Source organism: Prunus avium, chromosome 1, assembly GCF_965620075.1.
Source record: "Prunus avium chromosome 1, drPruAviu1.hap1.1, whole genome shotgun sequence".
Lineage (NCBI taxonomy): Eukaryota > Viridiplantae > Streptophyta > Magnoliopsida > Rosales > Rosaceae > Prunus > Prunus avium.
In genome coordinates, this window is record NC_142284.1 from 46,104,234 (window position 1) to 46,130,316 (window position 26,083).

General features: G+C 40.9%; 1 protein-coding gene and 1 pseudogene across 2 annotated transcripts; both read left to right on the forward strand.

The window, feature by feature from the left end:
• The first annotated feature begins 1,060 nt into the window (after positions 1–1,060).
• On the forward strand, positions 1,061–1,797 carry LOC110763892 (pyruvate kinase, cytosolic isozyme-like). Its single transcript, XM_021966776.1, has 2 exons — positions 1,061–1,075; positions 1,378–1,797. Exons 1-2 carry the CDS (start codon positions 1,061–1,063, stop codon positions 1,795–1,797), a joined length of 435 nt encoding a protein of 144 aa, XP_021822468.1.
• Positions 1,798–23,787: 21,990 nt separating this feature from the next.
• LOC110763908 (pyruvate kinase, cytosolic isozyme-like) lies at positions 23,788–25,130 on the forward strand (annotated as a pseudogene). Its single transcript, XR_015833811.1, has 2 exons — positions 23,788–24,471; positions 24,625–25,130. The product of XR_015833811.1 is annotated as a pyruvate kinase, cytosolic isozyme-like (transcript).
• Positions 25,131–26,083: the final 953 nt, after the last annotated feature.

A 26,083-nucleotide genomic window follows, 5' to 3' on the forward strand; every position in this document is an offset into this window, starting at 1 on the left:
ATGACCACACATTTATAAATTGATACTTGTAAAAATATATACATTATATTATGAGGTTAGCCAAACAAATACATTATATTAAGATTTCTTAATTATTTTATTAAATTGTGTTGTCTAAAGATATGGTTAAGGGCTTGTTTGAGAGAATATAGGCGAGAATCACTTATGGGGAGAAGCACCTCCCACGTGCTTCTCCATATAATCACTTTTAATAATTTTAAGTGATTATGGGGAGAAGCAATTCTTATGTACTTCTTTATAAAATCACTTAAAGTTATTATTTGGAGAAGTGATTTTCTATAAAAGTGATTATTAGTATATCTAGAATCACTCCTAAACAAGGACGGATCCATGCTTGGGCTAGAGTGGGCTCTAGCCTAGTATTGACTATGGAGAGAGACAAATTAGGCTTAGTTGTGTAAGCTCAATCCATAAAAAATAAAAAAAATATTATTAGCCCACCACTTTTTCTAGAAAGCAGCCCCACATCTACAACCAAATACTTTACTACTTCAATTACTAAAGGTTTTTTTTTTCTCTCTTCTTCGGTTTTTTCAGCTTTTGATTTGGCTCAAATAATATTTATATGTCTCTTTTGGAAATTTTGAAATATGGACCCTCCATAACTAAACCACTCCGCTGAGCCAAAGTCCTCGAGCTTCAAATTGTTCTTCGTTTGAGCCTATGAATTATAAGTTTTCTTTGGTTACATATTTCTCTAAAAATAGTAATTTTTTTTTTAATGAATTCTGAAAATAGTTTTAAATTTGAAGGAAATATACTGAATTAGTAAAAAAGTATACCACTTTCATTAATTTGAAGGAAATATTGCTTTATATATATTTGTTTTAAAATAGGGCTTATAATTGATCCCAACCAAAAAAAAAAATTTGCCCACCTCTGTAAATATTCCTGTGTCCTCCTAAACCAACCCTAAAATTACTTGAGGAAGAAAAGAAAAGAAAAGAGACGGGGTGGTAAATATTCTCTTGGTGAGGCGGCTGGGCCGTGCGCGCCATGGGTTGTATTTTTTACTTTTAAGTTGTTGCCTTTTGGGAGTATGAGTGAGAGTGAGGTTACAAACTTACAGATTACGATCCTGTATCACACCGTCCACTGGTTTCCAAGTTGAGTCACAGCCACGGTTTACTTTACTCTTTACTAAAGAAGTAAACAAGTAAAGAAGAGTCAAGGAGTAGGCCAGTCATACTTTCTTATATGCTTGAAGTCAAGGAGTCAAGGAGTCAAGGAGTCAAGGAGTAGGGTAGCGGAAAGGGAATGGAAATTTAAAATGAAGAAAAGGGGAAATGAAACATGTCATACTTTCTTATATGCTTGAAGTAGCATTGCCATGAAATTGCCATTTCTCTTTTGTAGGGGCCTGAGATTCGTATTGGATTCCTCAAGGGTGGCAAACCTATTCAACTTAAGGAAGGGCAGGAAATCACCATTACTACTGATTACAGCATCAAGAGGGACCAAGAGATAATTTCCATGAGCTACAACAAGTTGGCCGTGGACTTGAAGCCTAGAAATACCATTTTATGTGCAGATGGTACCATTACCCTCACTGTGTTCTCTTGTGATCCAGCAGCTGGTACAGTTAGGTGCCGCTGTGAGAACACTGCAATGCTGGGTGAGAGAAAAAATGTCAATCTTCCTGGTGTTGTGGTGGATCTTCCTAAGCTGACGGAGAAGGATAAGGAAGATATTCTGGAATGGGCTGTGCCCAACAAGATTGATATGATTGCTCTTTCATTTGTACGCAAGGGATCAGATCTTGTTAATGTCCGGTAAAGTTCTTGGACCCCATGCCAACAGGGCTGGTCTTGAGATTTTGAAGGTCCTGTGCGAACCTTAAACTGAGACCTCACATAAGCTAACACAAACTTACGTAATGTCATACAATAAATGTTTTTTTTCTTCTTAAAGTGACTAAAGTACCCCTACTTCTATGGGCAAAATTGAAATTTCACAAAAGAATTGAATTTGATTAAATCGATTAAATTGGATCAGGGATGTTACACCTTTTGAATAGTCACCATGATTGTGACAATGAGTCTTTGTCATAATAGATCATATTCAGATATTAAATATTTTTTAACACCTAATTTATTTTGTATCAATATTCCAAGAACATCATTAATTGGATGCGACTTTTTTGGTTGAGTTAGTTGGATGCATTATTCTTGTAAAATTAAATATCTTTTTAACACCTAATTTATTTTGTATCAATATTCCAAGAACATCATTAATTGGATGCAACTTTTTTGGTTGAGTTAGTTGGATGCATTATTTTTGCAAAATTAAATATCTGAGCATATATAAAAAAAAAATCGTATACCACTTTACTAACCACATTTTTAATTGAGGTGAGCCCTATATATGTAAGTCTTATCTCTATGGGCACTTGAAAATAAAAAATCTACATGAGTAATTGAAGAGCTAGCGTCAAGTCAATGATGGGGACATACGCACGTGACAGGCAATGTCTGCACATAGGAATATAGATATTATTTGGGCAATTAGAATATATTCTTGCTGAAGAATATATATATATATATATATAGTGTCATGCATGTAGTTGAAAGATTCAGTGTCATTGGTCTTGCTAGGCCTCGACTAATGTGCGGGGGTTAGTTGTTTTCTAGGGGTTTCCTTTATTTCACCAAAAAAAAAAAGAAGATTCAGTGTCATCATTTGAGGAATGAGGTGCTTAGTCGTTGGATCTATTTTAATGAAATCATGTGGTTGAGATTGATTTAAGTGTTTAAACTTGTTTGTGTCTAATGACTTGCCAAAAACCCACATGTACGTACGCTTTACTACGTAGCAAGGCTACTGTAACTCGTCCACGTGTTATAATATGGATGGGCAATATGGTTAATATTTCCCACTTTTATGATATAATATCAATAAATATCCACTTATATAATCTAACAAATGAGTTATACCATCTGACATACTCTCATACTACGTACACTATAATTACTCACACTTAAAGCATCCACAATGGGGTCCCCAAACCACCTTCTTAGACAAATTTTAGGGAGGAATTGGAAAAATACAACTCCAACCATGCTCCCTATTCACCTCCTAAAATAGAGAGACCTCTAGGAACTCCTAAATCTGAGGAGAGAGAAAGAACTCCTAGTAACTCCTTATAATTTAATGATGTTTCGTTTTATGCATAGTTTAAACTTTTAATTAATACAAACTATTTTTATTTTATTTTATAGAGATGATAACCAATCATAATGAATTAAAAAATAACTATACTTATTAGTATTTAAGACATTTGATATTTTGGTTTGGGTTTTAATACCTAGAAAAGAATTGTTATTTTGGATTAGGCCAAAGAGGAAGACCAGATTTGTTGACCAACCTTACATTAGTCATTAAAAAGACAATTATACCCTTTTCATTTAAAAACCTAACCCAAATCCGTTAGTTTCTCAGATCTCTCTCTCTCTCTCTCTCTCTCTCTCTCTCTCTCTCTCTCTCTCTCTCTCTCTCTCTCTCTCTCTCTCTCTCTCTCTCTCTCTCTCTCTCTCTCTCTCTCTCTCTCTCTCTCCGCGTCTTCTCCCTACTCGTCCTTCTTCACCCCCTTGGAGTTCGGCTTCTTCAGAGGTCTGCCGGAGAACCTCTTTCTTATTTATATTAATCTATATATCGAAAATTATATAAAATGGATGTGTTGAATTGAATGAACCAGTTATTCTTTATTCTTCTTTTCTTTTTTTCCTTAAATTTGTAGCACCAAGTAATTACTGATGTAATTGTTTGATTACTTGATTGGTAAGTACTACGTTAAAACAAATTAACAGTTGTTCTTGAATCTTGGTCATGTCCGCGTGTTTAGAGGAGTGTCCAGACACCACACCACCACAGGCCTACACAAAAGAGTCAAGTCTACAGGCCAGGTCTTCTCTTTGAAATATCTAAGGAGAAACAAAGAAAAAAACCCAAAAGCAAACGTACGCAAAACGCAAAACGAATTCTTGACTTTTGCTACTCCCTTTTGTCTACTGGCTTTACTTCCCTATCTCCATCCACAGACAAGACCAATAGCAAAGCAGTCAAGCAACCCTCTAGACCGGGACAACAAGTAGAGTCAAGGTCTTATCTTAATGTCCTCTATGGGATCGTTTGGTACGGCGGACGGTCATGGACTGGACTAAATCATGTGACTGTCTTGGATTAGCTCGGATTAGCCTAAGCTGGATTAAGTACTGACCTACGTTTGGTGCTGCATCGGACTAAGAAGCTGGATTGTAAAAATAGTGAAGACCTATGTTTGGTGCTGTGTTGGACTAAAACATAATAATTTTAATTAAAAAATTTAACCTAAAAATAAATATAACTTTAAATTAAAAAAATTTAAATAAAAAAATTGAAAATTATAAATATATTGTAGCATTTTGGGCTTTCTTTTTTGATTCTTAATATTTTACCCAAAACCCATTTAATACTATTGCTTAAGACCCAAACCCATAAACAGATCTATGAAAAAAATATTAGGAAACGACGCCGTCACTTGAGATAATAAAAATTAGGTCAGTCGACATCTTCTTCTCTCTCTCTCTCTCTCTCTCTCTCTCAGCTGGATATACTGGGTTTTAAATCAATACAATCTCATCATCATTGTTTCTTCATGGAAACACAGATCGTTAAGGGATTGGGAGAGACATTGATGGGTGGATATCCTAGACGTGCCATGAGCTTCATTACCAAAAGATCCAATCTAGATGCTCCGACTGTAAGGCCAACTATTAATTTTATGAAAGGACAATTTTTGCATCAATATTCAGTTATTTTTACGAGATCCATGCTTACACAAGGGAACATCTTCCATGGTGCTCCACGCCCCTCCGGTTTCGATAGAAGAAGCCATAAAAATAAGAAAAAAAATTACAAGGTGAAAGAGAGGGAAATGTTGAGTAAAGAGTGAATAATAGTAGAAGTAGAATAAAATGTATGAGGATTGGTGTTGAAAGTGAAGGGTATTGATAGATATTTATAGGAAAAAAACAATCAGAGCGGTGGGGGCGTGACACGTGGCTTCTACCCGTTGGAGCTTGCGTCACGCATGACGTCATCCAACACGCGGGTTCGACCTCGGACTGAACTGGCCTTCGGGCCAGCCCGACTTCGTGGGACCCACTCCCAGCCCAAGATTAGGCTGACCGCTGGAACATCATTTTTTGGTTTTTCTACCCCCAGCCTTGGGCTCAGCCCTCCGCTGGAACTGCTCTTAAGTCAAATACTTTAGTTTGGTTTTAGTTTAGAAATACAGCAGCTTTCTAATTTATATTAATATATATCGTAAATTTTATAAAATGGATGTGTTGAATTGAATGAACCAGTTATTCTTCCTTCTTCTTTTCTTTTTTTTTCCTTAAATTTGTAGCACCAAGTAATTACTGATGTAATTGTTTGATTACTTGATTGGTAAGTAAACAGGGAGATAACAGTGAGTGTCCAGACACCACAGGCCTACACAAAAAGTGCATAAGTCCACAGGTCAGGTCTTCTCTTTGAAATGTCTACGGAGAAACAAAGAAAAAAGCCAAAAGCAAACGTACGGAAAACGCACTCTTGTCTTTTGGTACTCCCCTCTTGTCTATTGCCTTTACTTCCCCGCTATATTCATCCACAGACAAGACCAATAACAAAGTTGTCAAGCAACCATCTAGACCGGGGCCACAAGTAGAGTCAAGGTTGTGGGAGCAAATATTTTCGTCTCCAATCAGAGCATGCCACGTGGAAAAGAAGATTATCCTTTAAATTAATTAATTAAACCATTTATTGGGATAATTGATTAATCAGGATAATATCTTAACTATATGGTATTATCTCATAATTAATAAAGATAATACCATTAATTGGGATATTATCATAATAAATGGATATTATCTTATAATTAATGAGATAATATCAATAATTTGGTTATTATCTTATCAAAGGGATAATATCTTAATTATCGGGTATTATCTTATAATTAAACGAGATAATTCAGATATTATCCGACTCGATCTCTACGAAACCCTAGCCCCGAGGCTCCTATAAATAGATGACTTCATTCATCATTCAAGGTACATCTAAACCTACATCTAAAACCCGAGAAAATACCCGAAGCTCTCTCTCCCTCTCCACTCTCCATTCTCCATATTTTCTCCACACGGCTCCGGCCACCACACACGGCTCCGGCCGCCCGGTTTACACCATACAAACTCCGTACCCTTTGCTTAGCTATTGTTTTCCTACAAACACTCGAACTAACTTAGGCATCGGAGGGCCTTTGGCCAACACCCCCCGGGTGTGGTCTATTTACTCCAATCTTTTTACAGGAATCGAGGAAGAGAGAGAAGGAAGATCGAAGGTTGAAGGATCTAGAAGCGAATATTCTCCCGCGAGATTATTTGCACAAACATTTGGTGCTTTCATTGAGAGCACGAGTTATACTCAACGCGTGCTCAAGGAATCCGTTCCTCCTATTTTCCAATCCACCGAAGCCTTCCAAACAACCATGGTTGGAAGCAAGCGCACGAGGAGCAAGACCGCCGCGATGGCAAAATCCGTGACGGCCCAAAGCTACTCCTCCCACGATCCCGCGGTCGACATGGTGGCACCACCACCTTTAGCCGCCATGAACCCGCAACAAACCACCGCGCCACTTGCCGGACCCGCAGCTGGGACCACCGCGCTAGCCGTCGTCATACCATCTCAAGGCCCCGTGGCCGGATCTGGCCACCGTCATAGCACTGCCGCCGAGCATGGGGGAACCTCTCATCAAGGTGGGCTCACTACCACCACCGACTTTGGCCCAATCTTGGAGCAACTTCATCCATTCCCTCCATTGCCTCCGCGCCCGACGCATGCTCTCGCTCACACCTCTAATGAAGCCCTAGCCCGTGTGCAATTGGGCTCCACGCACTTCTCTCCTCCCGATCCACGAAGTCAAGTAGACCTCAATCTGAGAGTCGACCAGCTAGCTCAGAAAGTTGACCAACTCATCAACCACATAAGCATGGCTCAAAACCTTGGCCTTGGACAACTGGGTGAAGAGAGAAGGATGGACGGACACGCCGACATGCAGTTCGATGGGTACCGAGCAGGTAGAGCAGGGGTAAGCAGACAAGGAGATGGACAACAACGTGGTCAGCTTGTCGACATGTCGCAAGCATCTGCGAGCCACACTCAGAGCAGACGAAGTCTCCCATCTAGATTGAATCTAAGGGCCAATGTGCGTGAAAGGCTAGGCCCACAACCTGGCATCCGAGCTCGCCTGGGCTCGCAGGGAAACGTTCTGGAAAGGCTAGGCTCCCAGAGAGGTCAACCCGACGGCCATCGCAATGAGGATCGTGAAGAAAGGCGCTCCTCTGCTCGCTCACAAAGAAATGTTCACGAAGGGCTAGGCTCTCAGGGAGGTCAACCAGATAACCCTCACAATGAGGACCGTGAAGAAAGGCGCTCCGCTGCTCACTCTCGAAGAACCAATTCTCACCGCCAAGAGGAGAATACCTCGCAAGCGCAGTCTACCAACACGCCGCCAAGGCAGCGCAGCCGAGAAGGTCAACCCTCGCGAACCAACGAGGAAGTCAGTCAGCGTCGTCCAAATCGTCGAGGTCGCCCACGTGACCGACTAACCATGCGTGTGGAAGACGTTGAGAAGCTTGTAAATAACCGACTTCGAGACTTAAAGATTGGCGGAAATTTTGAAGATACACTACGCATGGAAGTAGACCGAGCAAATTCCTCACCTTTCACTGCCGAAATCGAGCAGGCTACTCCTCCGAAACGATTCTCAACGCCCTCTTTCACCTGCTTCAAAGAGGATTCCGATCCCGAAAGCCATCTGAAGCATTTCAAGAGCCTTATGATTCTCTACAAAGCCGAAGACGCGCTAATGTGCAAGGTGTTTGCAATGACTTTGCGAGGAGCAGCTCAGGACTGGTTCCATACTCTGCCCTCCGGGTCGATCAACAGCTTCAAGGAGCTTGCTTATGTCTTCACCAAAGAGTACACTTCTTATCGGACGATCAAGAAGAACCCTGACCACCTGTACAACCTGCGCAAGAAGCCCAATGAATCTCTTCGAGATTACATCAAGAGATTCAAAGCAGAAAAGGCTAACATCGTAGGATGCGATGACCGAATCGCGTCCTCTGCATTCAAGAAAGGTCTTCCAGCTGAGCACGACTTATACCGCGAGCTGACTGTCACTCCCAGCCAGACTCTGGCAGAGGTCTTCACGACTGCGGAACGCTACGCGCTCTGGGATGACGATCGAATCGCCGCGAAGAAGTCCACCGAGCGGGAAGATCAGCCGACCAAGCGAGCAAGCCAAAGAAGCGACAGGTTTAGCAGCAGGGAAAAAGACAAACGTAGGTCGCGCCCACAAGGAGACGCTACGACAAAGGAGAACTACACCAAGTTCTCCATCCCTATACATCAAATTTTAGCCCAAGTAAAGGACAAACCTTGGGTAAAAAGACCGCCACCCTTGAAAGGAGATCCGGATAAGAGGGATACCAGAAAGTATTGTGCCTTCCATGCGACACACGGGCACAATACGAATAATTGCTTTGCTTGGAAAGCGCACCTAGAAGAACTCGTGAGAGAAGGTCACTGCACGGAGTTCATCGCGAAGCAGGCCATCCAACGAATCGAGGATCGCGATGCCGCCAAGGAGCCACCTCAAAAAGTCATAAGGATTAACACAATCCTGGCTAATTCCGAGGAGTCTGGGCTGACCAGCAAGGAAAAGAAGAGGAAAATCAAACAGGCCACTGTCATCTCCCAGATCTCCACTAGTCTCCCACCGGCAGAAGACGATCCCGTGATCGGCTTCCAAAAGAAAGATCTAGTCGGCCTCGATCTGCCACACAACAACGCTCTTGTCATTAGCATTCAAATTGCTCAGGCCATGGTCGATCGAATCCATGCAGACGAGGGCAGTGCAGCCAATATCCTACAATTGGCAGTCATCCAGCAGATGGGCTTAGAGACAAAAATCAACAAATCAGCTAGGTCACTAACCGGCTTCAATGGCGCAACAACGGTTACCGTAGGCACGATAGATCTCGACGTCTACTCCCCACCTGTAATCAGCTCGCAAACATTCATGGTCATTGATGAAGTCTCGCCCTACAATGGCATTCTGGGCAGACCATGGATCAGCAAAATCAACGCCATCACCTCCGCCACACATCAGAAAATCCGCTACCCTATCCCTGGGGACGGTATCAGTCAGATCAACAGTGATCAGGCAATGGCGAGGAAATGCTCAGCTCAAGGGCTGAAGAGAAGCAAGCAAACACAGTTCCTCCCTGTAAATCAGGCAGATATGAAGGGAGTAGAGCAACCAGAGGAGAAGGCAAATCCCATTCCTGACAGTCGAGCAGACCAGAAAGGAAAGGGAATAGCTACTCCCCAATAGCAATCAAAGAATCAGGACCAAGTTGAGGAAATCCGTCCGGAGGTCTCTCCTGAAGAAGGATGGAAGCCCGAAGAGGACGTCGAGCTAGTACCCCTTGATCCTGACAAGCCAGAGAGAAAAGCGCGGATCGGCTCGCGCCTAAGCCAGGAGGAAAAGGTAGAGCTTGCAGCCTTCCTCCAAAACAACAAAGACGTATTCGCATGGTCGCCATCCGACATGCCAGGCATTGATCCCCAGATCATCTGCCATCGCCTACACGTCAACCCAGCAATTAAGCCTGTAGCGCAGAAGAGACGCAACTCTGCCCCCAAGCGAGTTGCCATCATTGAAGCCGAGATCGACAAGCTCCTAGCTGCTGGTTTCATTGAAGAAGTCTCATATGCAGAATGGTTGGCGAACGTTGTTCTAGTAGCAAAGAAAGATAAAGGCCTGTGGAGAGTGTGTGTCGACTACACCGACCTCAATAAGGCGTGCCCTAAAGACAACTTTCCACTGCCACGAATTGATCAGCTCGTTGATTCAACTTCCGGCAATCAACTGCTAAGCTTCATGGACGCCTACTCCGGCTACAATCAAATCATGATGCATGAAGACGACAAAGCAAAGACCTCTTTCATCATCGAAAGAGGTACATACTGCTACAAAGTCATGCCCTTCAGGCTGAAGAACGCCGGAGCAACCTACCAAAGGCTAGTAAAAAAAAAATTCAAGGAGCAAATCGGTAAAACTATGGAGGTCTACGTAGACGACATGTTAGTCAAAGCTCCCCAGCGAGCAGACCACATCACAAACCTTGCCGAGGCATTCAGCCTGCTCCGAAAATACAACATGAAGTTGAACCCGAGCAAATGCACATTCGGAGTCTCGTCTGGCCGATTCCTAGGCTACTTAGTCACCCAAAGAGGAATTGAGGCACATCCGAATCAAATCAAGGCTATACTCAACATGAAGTCACCTGCCACAACAAAGGAGATACAAAGTCTAACGGGTAGAGCAGCGGCTCTCAACCGATTCCTCTCGAGATCTACCGACAAGTGCAGGCCATTCTTCAAAGCCTTGAGGAAAGGACACAAGGACAAGTGGGATGACGAGTGCGAAGTAGCTTTTCAAAACTTGAAAACCTATCTCACTACACCTCCCCTACTCTCAAAACCGATACCAGGCGAAGACTTATACATCTACCTGGCAGTGTCCGACTCAGCCGTCAGCTCAGCTCTCGTCCGAGAAGAGCTGGGGGCACAACATCCGGTATTCTACACTTCAAAAGCTCTCCTCGACGCAGAGACTCGCTATCCGAAAATGGAGAAGCTCATTTTTTCGCTTGTAGTTTCCGTAAGAAAGCTAAGGCCCTACTATCAAGCGCATCGGATAATCGTCATGACGGAATTTCCTTTGAGATCGATCCTTCATAGCCACGACGCCTCTCAGCGACTCATGAAATGGGCTATCGAACTCAGTCAATACGACCTCCTCTACCGGCCGAAAACCGCTATAAAAGCTCAGGCTTTAGCAGATTTTGTTGTAGAGTTCACTCCAACAGCCGAAAAAGAGAAGCTGGTCACGAAAGTAAAGGAAAAAGCAGACGATACCTCCCCCACCGATTCAAACCTACCTAACGACATGTGGCAGTTACATGTAGATGGAGCGTCAAACCACAAAGGAGCAGGGGCAGGCGTCGTCATAATCACCCCAGATAGAACTTTATTGGAACAAGCCATCACACTAGGCTTTCCTGCTTCAAACAACGAGGCAGAGTATGAGGCATTGCTCGCCGGACTACGCCTAGCAAAAGAACTGTCGATCAAGAGATTGGCCATCTACTCAGACTCCCAGCTGATCACGAATCAAGCCTCAGGCGAGTACATGGCAAAACATCCGAGAATGATCCAGTACCTCGACAAAGTCCAAAGACTTTTGAAGGAATTCCCTACTTTCACCATCCAACAAGTTCCACGGGCGGAGAACACCCATGCAGATGCGCTGGCAAGCCTAGGATCAGCGCTGGACACCCAGTTCAAACGCTCCATCCCGGTAGAACACCTTGACTGGCCAAGCATCGAAGAAATAGAGCTAATCGACTCATTGCAGATCGATGAAGACCCCAGCTGGCAAGACCCCATCATCGACTACTTGGTGAATGGAAATCTTCCAACGGATAAGTCCGAAGCTAGGAAGGTCCAACAAAAAGCCGCGAGATACTACATGCAAGGCGACAAGCTCATTCGTAGATCATACTCCGGCCCTCATCTCACCTGCATAAAATACCCTCAAACACTTGAGGTCCTCTACAAAATTCACGACGGCGAGTGTGGCAACCACTCTGGGGGCAGGTCACTCGCCCAGAAGGCTCTAAACATAGGCTATTTCTGGCCTACCATGCGCCACGACTCGACCGAGTATGTCAAAAGATGTGATCGTTGCCAACGGTACAAACCGGTTCCTAACCTGCCTGCCGAAGTCTACCATCCGCAGAACAGTCCGTGGCCTTTCATGCAATGGGCCATCGACTTAGTGGGCCCCATGCCAACGGCACCAGCTAATAAAGAAATGATGATCGTCGCCACTGATTACTTTACTAAATGGATCGAGGCCGAAGCTCTATCCTCTACTAAAAAAAGCTGACGTGGAACGATTCATCTGGAGAAACATCATCTGTCGATTTGGCTACCCACAATCACCAGTTACTGACAATGGCTTACTATTCATCGACAAGCAGATGACTGAACCCAGCACATTTCTGAAGAAGAGAAGCAAACTACTGCAAATTCCAAAATGTGCCACAACAAAAGACAGTTGCCCATAAGCAGCGTCCTTCGGGAGACGCAGGGCGACAACCAAAAGCGTCCTTCGGGAGACGCAGCCCGCAAAGAAGCGTCCTAAGGGAGATGCAGGGTGCGCCAGGAATTTCCTAAGGGAAGTATCCAGGTTCTTATCCGTTTCCTAAGGGAGGCAGGATAAATCATATAGTTGCCCATAAAAAGCGTCCTAAGGGAGACGCAGGGCGACGACCAGAAGCGTCCTTCGGGAGACGCAGCCCGCAAAGCAGCGTCCTAAGGGAGACGCAGGGTGCGCCAGGAATTTCTTAAAAGGAGGTCTCCATGCTTTCTGCGGGAAATATCCAGGTTCCTATCCGTTTCCTAAGGGGGGCAGGATAGCCAAACAGTTGCCCATAAAATGCGTCCTAAGGGAGACGCAGGGCGACGACCAGAAGCGTCCTTCGGGAGACGTAGCCCGCAAAGCAGCATCCTAAGGGGGCTGCAGGGTGCGCCAGGAATTTCCTAAGGGAGGTATCCAGGTTCCTATCCGTTTCCTAAGGGGGGCAGGATAGTCATACAATTGTCCATAAGCAGCGTCCTAAGGAAGACGCAGGGCAACGATCAGAAGCGTCCTTTGGGAGACGCAACCCACAAAAAAGCGTCCTAAGGGAGACGCAGGGTGCGCCAGGAATTTCCTAAGGGAGATATCCAGGTTCCTATCCGTTTCCTAAGGGAGGCAGGATAGTCATACAGTTGCCCATAAAAAGAGTCCTAAGGGAGACGCAGGGCAACGACCAGAAGCGTCCTAAGCTTTCTCCGGAAAAATGCAAAATACGCCCGGAATCCCTTAAGAGGGACCCTGGCTTTTGCAAAAATCCTAAGGGGAAATGTACAGCCAAGACACTAGCCGGTTACTCAAGCAGTTCACAAGTCAATATGCAAATTGAAGTTGAAAAAATAATAGCTGAAATTTCCATAGCAAAGTGACCAACCGGCCGAGTTCAAACAAAAAAGAAGATAGGTCAAACAAGACCAGTTGTTCTAAACAAAAAGCAGACTACAAAAGCTGAAAAGAAATAAAGGAGTCTTCATCTACTCTGAAGCGCCGGTAGGGAAACTTGATCTGCAGCCTCTTCGGCGTCCACCTGATCAGCCACGCTCTCAACAGCTTCACATGCCTGATCTATGACGTCTGCCACTGCCTCATCGGCTGCATCCTCTCCTGCTCCATCGACTACTGCCTCTTCAGCCACCTTCTCTTCAACTCCTCCATGCTCTCTCCATGAGCCCAGCACTTGCACCAGGCCTTATTGCGTTAGCTCCAACCCATACTGGACCACAACCTTGCTGCCAAAAATCAGAAAAAATATATATAAAATATATATTTGCTTGCTCGACTTACTTTGTGCAAGGCAACTCCTCTCTTCGACAAGCAGTACAAACTCTCCAAGATCTTTCTCAAGCTAGAAGGTAGAGAAGTTAAGTTTGCGATGTGAGAAAGAGTGAAGAGAAGCCCTGTATTTATACAAGCTGGACAACCCGGGTCAAAAAGGAATCGCAAGCTCATTCCTACTGGGAATCCAACTCCAAGAACAGTCAGAAGCCTACTCTAATTGGGAACCTGATCTGCAAAAGGAGTCCAACTCGCAGAAGAAAGCCCAGATACAGTTGGAGAGTCCGAAAAATAATTTCATCTCCTACATGCCACACAAGCGCCATGCAGAAGCTGGGGGGCATTTGTGGGAGCAAATATTTTCGTCTCCAATCAGAGCATGCCACGTGGAAAAGAAGATTATCCTTTAAATTAATTAATTAAACCATTTATTGGGATAATTGATTAATCAGGATAATATCTTAACTATATGGTATTATCTCATAATTAATAAAGATAATACCATTAATTGGGATATTATCATAATAAAGGGATATTATCTTATAATTAATGAGATAATATCAATAACTTGGTTATTATCTTATCAAAGGGATAATATCTTAATTATCGGGTATTATCTTATAATTAAACGAGATAATTCAGATATTATCCGACTCGATCTCTACGAAACCCTAGCCCCGAGGCTCCTATAAATAGATGACTTCATTCATCATTCAAGGTACATCTAAACCTACATCTAAAACCCGAGAAAATACCCGAAGCTCTCTCTCCCTCTCCACTCTCCATTCTCCATATTTTCTCCACACGGCTCCGGCCACCACACACGGCTCCGGCCGCCCGGTTTACACCATACAAACTCCGTACCCTTTGCTTAGCTATTGTTTTCCTACAAACACTCGAACTAACTTAGGCATCGGAGGGCCTTTGGCCAACACCCCCCGGGTGTGGTCTATTTACTCCAATCTTTTTACAGGAATCGAGGAAGAGAGAGAAGGAAGATCGAAGGTTGAAGGATCTAGAAGCGAATATTCTCCCGCGAGATTATTTGCACAAACAAAGGTCTTCTCTTAATGTCCTATTCTATACGTCTAATTTGAACAGCCCAAGAAGGAGGAAAATAACACAAAACCGACTTACTTTGTGGTGCTAGACTAGTTGACAACAACCATCATTGATGTATACCACATAAATGAATTAATAATGTTGAAGCATAGAAGCAATAAATAATAAATAGGAAAATTAGGTATTAGACATAGATAACTTTACTTATTAGTATTTAAGACATTTGATATTTTGGTTTGGGTTTTAATACCTAGAAAAGAATTGTTATTTTGGATTATGCCAAAGAGGAAGACCAGATTTGTTGACCCACCTTACATTAGTCATTAAAAAGACAATTATACCCTTTTCATTTAAAAACATAACCCAAATCCGTTAGTTTCTCAGAAAACGGAAATTGCATTGCAGAAAACGGAAACTGCATTGCAGAAAATGGAATGTGCAATGCAAAAAACAGAAACATGAATAACCTATTTTACATTCTAGGTGGTTTTCAGTCTGATTCCCTCTCTCCCAACATGTTTTGAATAAAAAAAAACTATTGTTTTGTTTTGTTTAACTTTAGAGTTGAGCATTTTTGCCCAGGCTCAGCATTTCAGTTTCAGTTTCTGCATTGCAGTTTCTGTTTCTGCATCGCAGTTTCTGTTTCTGCATCGCAGTTTCCGTTTCTGCATCGCAATTTCCGTTTCTGCATCGCAATTTCCGTTTCTGCATCGCAATTTCTGTTTCTGCATTGCAGTTTCCGTTTCTGCATCTCAGTTTCCATTTTAGTACTTTCATCTCGGTTCCTCCATTTTGCTTCTATTAAATTAATTTTGTTTATATATATATAATTGATATCTACATTGTATTTTTGTTGCAGTTTTTGTGTAAATATGTGGTGAAATGATTTTTTTTTAATTTTTAAAACCGTTGATTGTTTATATAAATATTGTTTAATTGAATAAATATTACAAAATCAAGTTTGGTGTAGTGGTTTGTGAGTGAGCCCTCTTCCTTTGAGGGTCAAGGTTCGAGTCCTTTAATGACACAAAATCTTCTTTAAAGCTGTGTTAGTGTTAGTACAGCTGCATCTCTACTCTTTGTATAGCTATAAATACCTCCCATTGGAGATGAATCAAACATCAGAAATTTTCTGCATCTTATTTTCTACTGGTAGAAATGTTGAACATGTGGAAAAAGGACGCCGACGGTGCAGTAGTGCCAACAACGATGATTGTGATGGCGTTGATGCTCTGCTCATTTATATCACCACCCATGTTAATGGGTGTTTCTGTTTCGCAGAGAACAAGAATGATGGTGCCAGAAACCCAAGAGCAGCACAGACGGAATCTGCTTGCCAATGGGCTTGCAGTGACTCCTCCCATGGGGTAAGCTAAGCTAGCTCTCTCTCTGCTTCTCTCTCTGTTTTTAGTTGGTTTTAGCTAGCTGGTTCGGTTATCAAATATCAAGGATTCACTCATCTTTCTGCAAAATTAGTGATTCCTCTCTGTTTTGTTCCCTTTATGAATTGCAGTGGTGCTTTGTTTTACTCCTCCCAGCACTTTTACTCTAGTAATTCGAATGAGTGTCCTGAACTATGACAGGCATTCTAAGTTCTAAGTTCTAACTATGTATGTTACATTCGTTTCATATACATGTCTGTATACTAATCCCCTATTTGATTTTAATAATAAGGGAAAATCTCATCATTATTTACTACACAGTGATTCCTCTCGCATTTGAAGTTATGAAGTTGTGACCCTTCAAATGTCTAACGGCTGACTGCAACTTTCATTTTCCTTATATTTTCACTCCTTTTCAAATACTTGTGGGGATTAATCAGGTATTTTCTTTTTTATCATGTGGAATAGTTGGAATCACTTCAACTACAAAATTGATGAGAAAATCATCAAAGCAACCGGTAACTTTAACTTATACCTAATCTGTAACATGTTGTGTAAATTTCAGCTGCACCAAAATGGATTCAGCTGCATCCTCAACTTGTGATACTCGCAAGTGCACGAACCGTTGGTAGTTTAGCGTATGTAAGTGCGAGGTCGATTCCACAGGGATTGGTGATTGAATGATCCAATTCAGTTTTCCTACACAAAACAAAAACAAAAACAAAGAACATGAAAGAAGGAAGAAAATAAGAAAGTAACTCAAGCAAATAAGTTCCCAAGTTCAATTTAGATTAATGGATTGATTCTAGCTAAAGTATGATTAAGCCATGGTGTGTGGTCATAACCTTGTGTTCCTAATTCCCTAATTTGATCATTTGTTGTCTAACCTAAAATTAAGCATTAGGAACCCATTAAGCATAGAAGAACATTTTAAACAACCAAGCATGTATCTAATTCCTGTTGTCGAATGTCCATACATACTCTTCCTATTCATAGTTCAATTCGAATTAAAGCATGGTGTATACTCTTAATTCAAACCAAGATAGCTAACATGCAAGCCTAAATGGTGATCAATCATTCAAACTAGCATATTAACTTATAAGCATAATGAATAAGAACAAAAACCATAATTGAAACTTGGAAACTAATTAAACTTGAATACTTAAGAAAGAATGTACATTACAAGAAAAATAAATTACAACTAAGAAAACATTAAAGAAAGCTAGAATTGAGAACTAGAAAGCAAAACTAAGAGAATTTGAGGGAGAGAAGGGAAGGGAGCTCTAGAGAAGTGTTTGAGAGCTCCCCCCCTTGGGGTGTGTTTACAAGCTTAGAGAACCTCCCTATTTATAGGCCTAAGGAAGTGAAAAATCTGAATTCAATATGGCTAATGCATACAACACTTGTTTTATAAAATCTGAAATGGTTGATGCACTTGTATTAGAAAATTTGAATTGGTTGATGCACTTCACCAATAAATCCCACCAGCAGACCTGGCTCATCTTCATGTCACCATGACCAAGCTTCCAACCAGCTCAATAGCTCATGCCTAGCTCACCATGACCAAGCTTCCAACCAGAAACAATAGCTCATCCTGAGGTCAGCATGACCAGCAACTTCAAGGGCTTACGAATTGAGCTTCCCTTAAGCAAATTAAGACTTTAAGCACTCAAACTTGAAGTTCAGAATGTCTTCTTTCCAGCCATATATCATTTGGGCCAATCCAAGGTCGGAGGAGGAAGTTAAGGCCAAAACAAATTGCTAACTCATTTTGCGCGCTGATAAAATCCATCCTGAGCATGGCTCTGTGTTTGCTAGGTAACAGACTCCATATTTATCCAATGAGGCTGAATTTTGGATATGTTATAGTACACACCCATTGGAACAACTTTCATGAAGAATGCGGCCTCATCCGAGCTGTGTAGGTTGCTGAAACAAATCTTGTAATGTGACCTACGGAACTGGACTGGCAGGGGGCTGTAGCCAAAATGAGTTTGTCTTTAAGCTCTTCATCCATTCATCCAAATTAGGCCTTAACATGCTTGAATTGCATGAATTATGCTCTCTTGCTCTTTTTGCCTACAAAACACACAAAGAGAGGCAAATAACATAGAAATCTAGGAAACTAAGCGAAAGAAGTAAGTAAATTTGGGCATGTATATGTATGAAATTATGAGCTTAACATAACCAAAGCTCATGCCTAATCCAAGCTTCATATACTAATTTATTAGGGTTTAATAATGCTTCTTGTTTCTCTGGTTTGACAGCTGATGCTCTGATTTCCACCGGTCTCTCTAAACTTGGATATACCTACATTAACATAGGTACATTGCTATTTTCTTTTTCTCTTCGTAATTTCCAATTTAGTCAGAAGATGATGACATACTTCATTTCTTGCTATCTATAGATGATTGCTGGGCCGAAATTGATCGTGATGACAAGGTTCTATTTTTAATCATAAACAATTCGGCTTTTAGAATGGTTAAAAAAGATATGGAGATTTACTAAGCATGAGATTTCAAATTCAGGGTAATCTAGCGCCCAAGAAATCAACCTTTCCATCAGGCATTAAATCTCTTGCGGATTATGTCCACAGTAAGGGTCTTAAGCTAGGAATCTACTCAGATGCAGGGTAACATGACTCTCATACACTCCAATACAGAAAATATATGCTGCATATTTGTTGTTGAATGTTGATATATACTCATATTTGTTACAACTAAACAAATAGTGCATGCAATTATACTTTGCAGGTACTTTACTTGCAGCAAAACAATGCCTGGTTCACTTGGCCATGAAGAACAAGATGCCAACACATTTGCTGCTTGGGTATGATATGTTGAAATGATTTTAATCAGAAGGAGTCATGACATCTGCAATGATGATATTTGGTCATAGGATCTTGAAATACTGCAACTTTTTTGCAGGGAATTGATTATTTGAAGTATGATAACTGTAACAATGATGGCTCAAAGCCAACTGTTAGGTAAAATAAAATATCTATGATGATAATGCAGTAACGCTACTCATGTTTGTTCTTCCTGCCTGCACTTAAGTTTCCCTGTATTAGGTATACCTTAGATAAAGATTTCTATATCTTCTTGTAGATATCCTGTAATGACCCGAGCTCTGATGAAAGCAGGCCGTCCCATATTCTTTTCTCTTTGTGAATGGTAATGATCTTGTTTGTTAAAACTAAAAAATCATGTAATTGTTTTCTTTTTTGTTAGTAATCCCTAATTGTTCTTGTTTTTTAGGGGAGAAATGCACCCTGCTCTATGGGGTGCTAAAGTAGGAAATAGTTGGAGAACTACTGATGACATTTCTGATACATGGGAAAGGTAGAAAAGTGTGCTACCAATGAACTCTCAAATTGGTCTTCTATATGGGTCGCACATAATACTTTTCTTGCATTTCCCTTGGCAGTATGGTCTCTAGAGCAGACATGAACGAAGTTTATGCTGAATATGCCAGACCTGGTGGTTGGAATGGTTAGTATTCTAATGCAACTATGCTTTACCTATACTGTCATTTAGGCACATTGCTGATGTTTCAGTAAGAGATTCATCTGCTGAATTTCAACAGATCCCGACATGCTTGAAGTGGGGAACGGAGGAATGACAAAAGATGAATATGTAGTCCATTTTAGCATATGGGCCATTTCTAAGGTACCATAAACATTTTCTCTTCTTTTATATGATATGTGCAGTTTAAGGTCATTGGTTTGGTAACGCATAAGCCATGCTGCAGGCTCCCCTTCTTCTTGGTTGTGATGTGAGAAATATCACAAAAGAGACAATGGAGATCGTTGCAAATAAAGAAGTTATCTCTGTAAACCAAGGTAACTAACTACAACCTTTAGATAGACACTTGTTTTCCTTCCTGGTGACTGAACGAGTTTGCATTAATAGAACCCAGAATTGTAACTGTGTTGATTAACTGTAACAGATCCACTTGGTGTGCAAGCCAAAAAGGTCAGAATGGAAGGAGATCTTGAGGTAAAATTGAAAATGCCAGCAATCTCTTCTGATATATGTAGGCTGCTGTTCTGCTTCCGTAAGAATTCTGTCACTGTCTGTGAGATTGATCGACTCTCAATTTTATGTACTTTGAACAGTTTTGGGCCGGTCCGCTCTCAGGCTACAGAGTAGCTTTACTCCTTGTCAACCGAGGTGCTTTGCGAAATTCCATTACAGCTCACTGGGATGATGTTGGAATCCCCACAAACAGTGTTGTTGAAGCCAGAGACCTTTGGAAGGTATAACCTATAATTATCTGGTCTAACATCAGGCCTTAATTAGCATTCTTTCTCAGTTCTTCCTACTCCGTTGCAGCCGTATTGTATTGTGAGATATTTACTGATATGTCTCTGTCATGCAGCACAAGACATTGAAGGCACGATTTGTTGGAAACTTGACAGCCACCGTGGGCTCTCATGCATGCAAAATGTATGTTTTGAAGCCAGTCTCGTAACCATGAGTTTAGTTGGATTGGAATGTTGATGTTGCTGTTGATCTCCCGACCGCCCAACTATATATCTAATGTCACGCTCATGGTTTACTATCCACGAATTCCTATTTGGCATTTTACCAAAACTTTGTTTCCAATTAATAAAAGAATCTGGAGGAAGCAAAGGTCCTCTTCTCCACTGGTTTATGTGTATCTTCCCATTTTCTGGTGGATGGACGTAAGGAATGAGTAACTCTTATGCAATGTGATATTTTTCTATTTTGAGTCTATGACCTACCTCCATGCGCTTAACCTTAACATGACTTAAAGTAGTACTGTAAATTGATGCGTTGAGCTATGAACAATTGAGAAACTATGCTTCGATTTCTACGACTCCCAGACTTTTCAAGATAGATCAAACCAACTCTTCACTTTTCAGGTATGAAGGGGGATTTGAACTTTTAGACTTCTTCCCACATTGAGGAAGGGGATGAAGGGAAAACTTGAAATGGAACTCTCCCCAAAGCTATATCCTTCACAAAACATCCATAAGGAGTGAAATGTGAAAGTTATGTTGATTATCATAAACAAGTTGATGAACAAATAAAATATTGTGGGAAATATTAAAACATGTAAAATATTGTTGAGTTTAATCGAGAATTTGAAATAGAGGCAACATGTGTGATATCTAAACATTGCCCTTTACCCTCAAACACCTTATTCATGGATGTACTCAGACGGAGTTTTTGAGCATTTAATAATCTTTTGTATGGTTTAGATATGTCTAAATGCAAGTAAATACATTGGTTTGACCCGAGTCCTAACCGAACCAACAACAAAAGTTTTGAGTTGAGCCCTAAGATCGCAAGTTGGATTAGAAAATCCGATTCCGACCGATTTCGTTTCAAAAATTTCCGATTTTGGCAAGTCCAAATCAATTTCGACATCCTAAAGTTATGAAATTCGAAAATTCTGATAAAAATTGAATTGAAATTAGAATGTATCTAGGTATTCCGAAAAATTCCGAATTCTGAAATATATTGGGGTTTCAAGCTTAGACTACACACAATTCCTAATTTCATGTTGAACTAAATATAATTTGATGAACAAATAGACCTAGACAAGTTATTTCATAAAGGATAACAACATATAATATTTTTACAAGCTTAGCTTACTGTATGAGTTTTTAATTTTGAGTCGATTTTAATCATTCAAATGGTTGGGCATTTTTAGAATTTTGAAATAACTTTTGAAAATTATCAAAAAAATTCGGAAATATATAAGTTTCAAAATATTCCAAAAATTCTGAATTTTCCGAATTGGAATGGATATTATTCCAAAAAAAATTAGAATTAATTTGGAATAGAATCTTCATTCCGAATATTTTTGGATTGAAATTGGAATCTCCTAATTCCAATCGGATCTGTCTGAAAATCACCCCTATTCCCGTATTCATAGCACGTGTGAGCTCCACATATATACCACGTCATCAATTTAACATAAATTTTGACGGAGAGACTAATTTGATGTAAGTGTGGTAACGTTAATGATCAATCATGTCAAAAAAAAAACGTAAAGGGGTAAAAGTGATAATTTGGTGCCAACTTGATGCACTCACTTAATATCAACAATCAAAAATTAGTTTGCACTTTGAATCGTCCGTCATTAAAGTTATAAAAAAAAATCAAAAATTTAATTTAGAAGTTAAAATAAAATAAAAATATAAGAAGGCTTGATAAAAAGGAATTAGAACAACAAATACGCCCCGCTTTCCTAGTTCCTACCTCTTCCCCACTCCATCTCTTCTCTGTACCACCACTAACCAACATCAATGCCCCCTCCATTACAATTGTTGCCACAATCACTGCCTAGAGATTATAAAATACTATGGTAATATAGTCACGTGGTAGATCATGTATACAGTATATGTGTTATAATATAAGTGGATATTTATAGATACTATTTCCCAAAATGGGGAAAATAAACCATATCGTCCACCCAAATTATAATATGTGTACAAGATGCACCACATGGCCCTACTACACATCGCCATATCACCATTCAACCACCCTTAATGCACCCCAAATTCCAGTATCACATATGAATGCCATGACCACACATTTATAAATTGATACTTGTAAAAATATATACATTATTGTTTATACCATATCTGACCAAGCAACTAGGCAAATCTAAGCAAGGCAAAGAGTCCCACATTGGAATATTACAAGATGTATAGACTCTCCCTCACCTATAAGAGGAGACCACTCTCCATTCATTGAGGGTTCCTCCTAGGCTGGGCTTTATATTCAGTCATGGGCTTCTCTCTTTCTCTCTTTATATTTGGGCCAAGCCCCTTGTACAAATGTAAATACACATTGTTATAATAATGAGAATACACTTCTCCGTGGACGTAGTCCATTCATTAAGGGTGAACCACGTATATCTCGTCTTCTGTATATTTATCGCTTGTCCAAATCCTCACACACTGGGTGATGGTCCTCACCTTCACCCATCATCCATCAAACCTCATTACTAAGTTGAGCTCAAAAGTGCTGAACCATTTTTTAGTGTCAACAATTATATTATGAGGTTAGCCAAACAAATACATTATATTAAGATTTCTTAATTATTTTATTAAATTTTGTTGTCTAAAGATATGGTTAAGGGCTTGTTTGAGAGCATATAGGCGAGAATCACTTACGGAGAGAAGCACCTCCCACGTGCTTCTCCATATAATCACTTTTAATAATTTTAAGTGATTATGGGGAGAAGCAATTCTCATGTACTTCTCTATAAAATCACTTAAAGTTATTATTTTGAGAAGTGATTTTCTATAAAAGTGATTATTAGCATATCTAGAATCACTCCTAAACAAGGACAGATCCATGCTTGGGCTAGAGTGGGCTCTAGCCTAGTATTGACTCCGGAGAGAGACAAATCAGGCTTAGTTGTGTAAGCTCAATCCCCAAAAAAAAAAAAAAAAAAATTAGCCCACCACTTTTTCTAGAAAGCAGCCCGACATCTACAACCAAATACTTTACTACTTCAATTACTAAAGTTTTTTTTTCTTTTTCTCTCTTCTTCGGTTTTTTCAGCTTTTGATTTGGCTCAAATAATATTTATATGTCTCTCTGATTTTGTTTTTTCAAATTTATTGATGTTGTTTCTTTTGGAAATTTTGAAATATGGACCCTCCATAACTAAACCACTCTGCTGAGCCAAAGTCCTCGAGCTTCAAATTGTTCTTCGTTTGAGCCTATGAATTTTAGTTTTTTTAAGTTTTCTTTGGTTACATATCTCTCAAATTACTTGAGGAAGAAAAGAAAAGAAAAGAAACGGGGTGGTAAATATTCTCTTGGTGAGGCGGCTGGGCCGTGTGCCATGGGTTGTATTTTTTTACCTTTAAGTTGTTGTCTTTTGGGAGTATGAGTGAGAGTGAGGTTACAAACTTACAGCGGGTAAACGCCTTTTCGTTCCTACCTACGATTACGATCCTGTATCACACCGTCCATTGGTTTCCTGTGTCCTCATCTCATGCATGCCTGTGCTCTTCTCAATCTCAGCAGCTGCCTGCTAGCACGAGGGGTTTGCTAGCTTAGCTTCATAGCAGATAGCTAGACTGAGTTTCTCTCTCATTTTAATTTGAAGGTGTAGGTGAAGGTGAAGAAGATAGAGTGCTGAAAGAAAGATTTTCAAATCCAATCCAATCCAATTTGAACAAATGGCGAACATAGACATCGAAGGAATAATGAAGGAGCTTCCCAACGATGGGCGTATCCCCAAGACGAAGATCGTTTGCACGTTGGGCCCATCCTCCCGGTCGGTGGCGATGGCGTAGAAGCTGCTGAGGGCAGGCATGAACGTCGCCCGCTTTAACTTCTCCCATGGGATGGGACCCACGACTACCATCAGGAGACCCTCAACAATCTCCGCACTGCCATGCACAACACCCAGATCCTCTGCGCCGTCATGCTCGACACCAAGGTCTACTCTCCTCTATTTATTTATGGGTTAAGTGAGTAGGGTAGCGGAAAGGGAATGGAAATTTAAAATGAAGAAAAGGGGAAATGAAACATGTCATACTTTCTTATATGCTTGAAGTAGCATTGCCATGAAATTGCCATTTCTCTTTTGTAGGGGCCTGAGATTCGTACTGGATTCCTCAAGGGTGGCAAACCTATTCAACTTAAGGAAGGGCGGGAAATCACCATTACTACTGATTACAGCATCAAGGGGGACCAAGAGATGATTTCCATGAGCTACAACAAGTTGGCCGGGGACTTGAAGCCTAGAAATACCATTTTATGTGCAGATGGTACCATTACCCTCACTGTGTTGTCTTGTGATCCAGCAGCTGGTACAGTTAGGTGCCGCTGTGAGAACACTGCAATGCTGGGTGAGAGAAAAAATGTCAGTCTTCCTGGTGTTGTGGTGGATCTTCCTAAGCTGACGGAGAAGGATAAGGAAGATATTCTGGAATGGGCTGTGCCCAACAAGATTGATATGATTGCTCTTTCATTTGTACGCAACGCAAGGGATCAGATCTTGTTAATGTCCGTAAAGTTCTTGGACCCCATGCCAAGCACATACAATTGATGTCAAAGGTATGCGCTATTAACCTTGCTGCTGCTTTCAATGTTTAGTTATACAGGCATTGATGATGTAATAAGATGATCCTGCGGTTTTATTTTTTTGTTTTTTTTGGTTTTGCTTTGAGCGTATATCTTATATGCTTAATCAGCTATAAACAACGCTGACATGAGCAGCTTGTGTCTGCATGCTCTTTCTCTTTCTCTCTGTCTCTCTGTCTCTCATTATTTTCATTAGTTAACAAGTGAATGTGTGTTTGTTGTGGTTTCTAAAGGTTTGAGAACCAGGAGGGAGTTATAAACTTTGATGAGATATTGCGTGAGACTGATTCATTCATGGTTGCCCGTGATGATCTTGGAATGGAAAGAAAATCTTCCTGGCACAGAAAATGATGATATATAAGTGTAATCTTGTGGGGAAGCCTGTGGTCACTGCCACTCAGATGCTTGAATCAATGAACAAGTCTCCACGGCCAACCCGTGCTGAAGCCACAGATGTAGCTAATGCTGTCCTTGATGGCACTGATTATGTTGACTGCCCTTTTCCTCTCATCTCTCTCCTTATTTATCTCTTTCCTTCTGCTTTTTTTTTTCTCTCTCTCGCCTGCAAGTGCTGCTACAACGCTCTTTTTTTCAATTTTTTTTTTCTGGTCTTAACTTAACCTTCAGTCAGTCCTTCAACCTCTTAATCTCAGTGTCATTTTTTTTTTCATTACCCATCAAAATGCACGAGGATATTAAAGCATGGTTTTTTTTAGGGGTTACAAAAAGCTTGAGCTTTAAAATCCAAATTCATGTCCCATAACAATTTCACAAATCTTAGATGAAAATTTGTGAGAGAGTATTTGGAAGAGGAGAGGGAAAAGTTGTTGCTGAGGAGGGAGAAAAGTTTGATTTGAATTGGAGGAGAAAGAGGGACTTAAAGGGGGAGGATTGAGTTCAGACTAGAAGAACAAAAAAGGCGAAGGTGGATCCCAGGCGAGAGGGAACGGAAAGGAAGAGAAAAA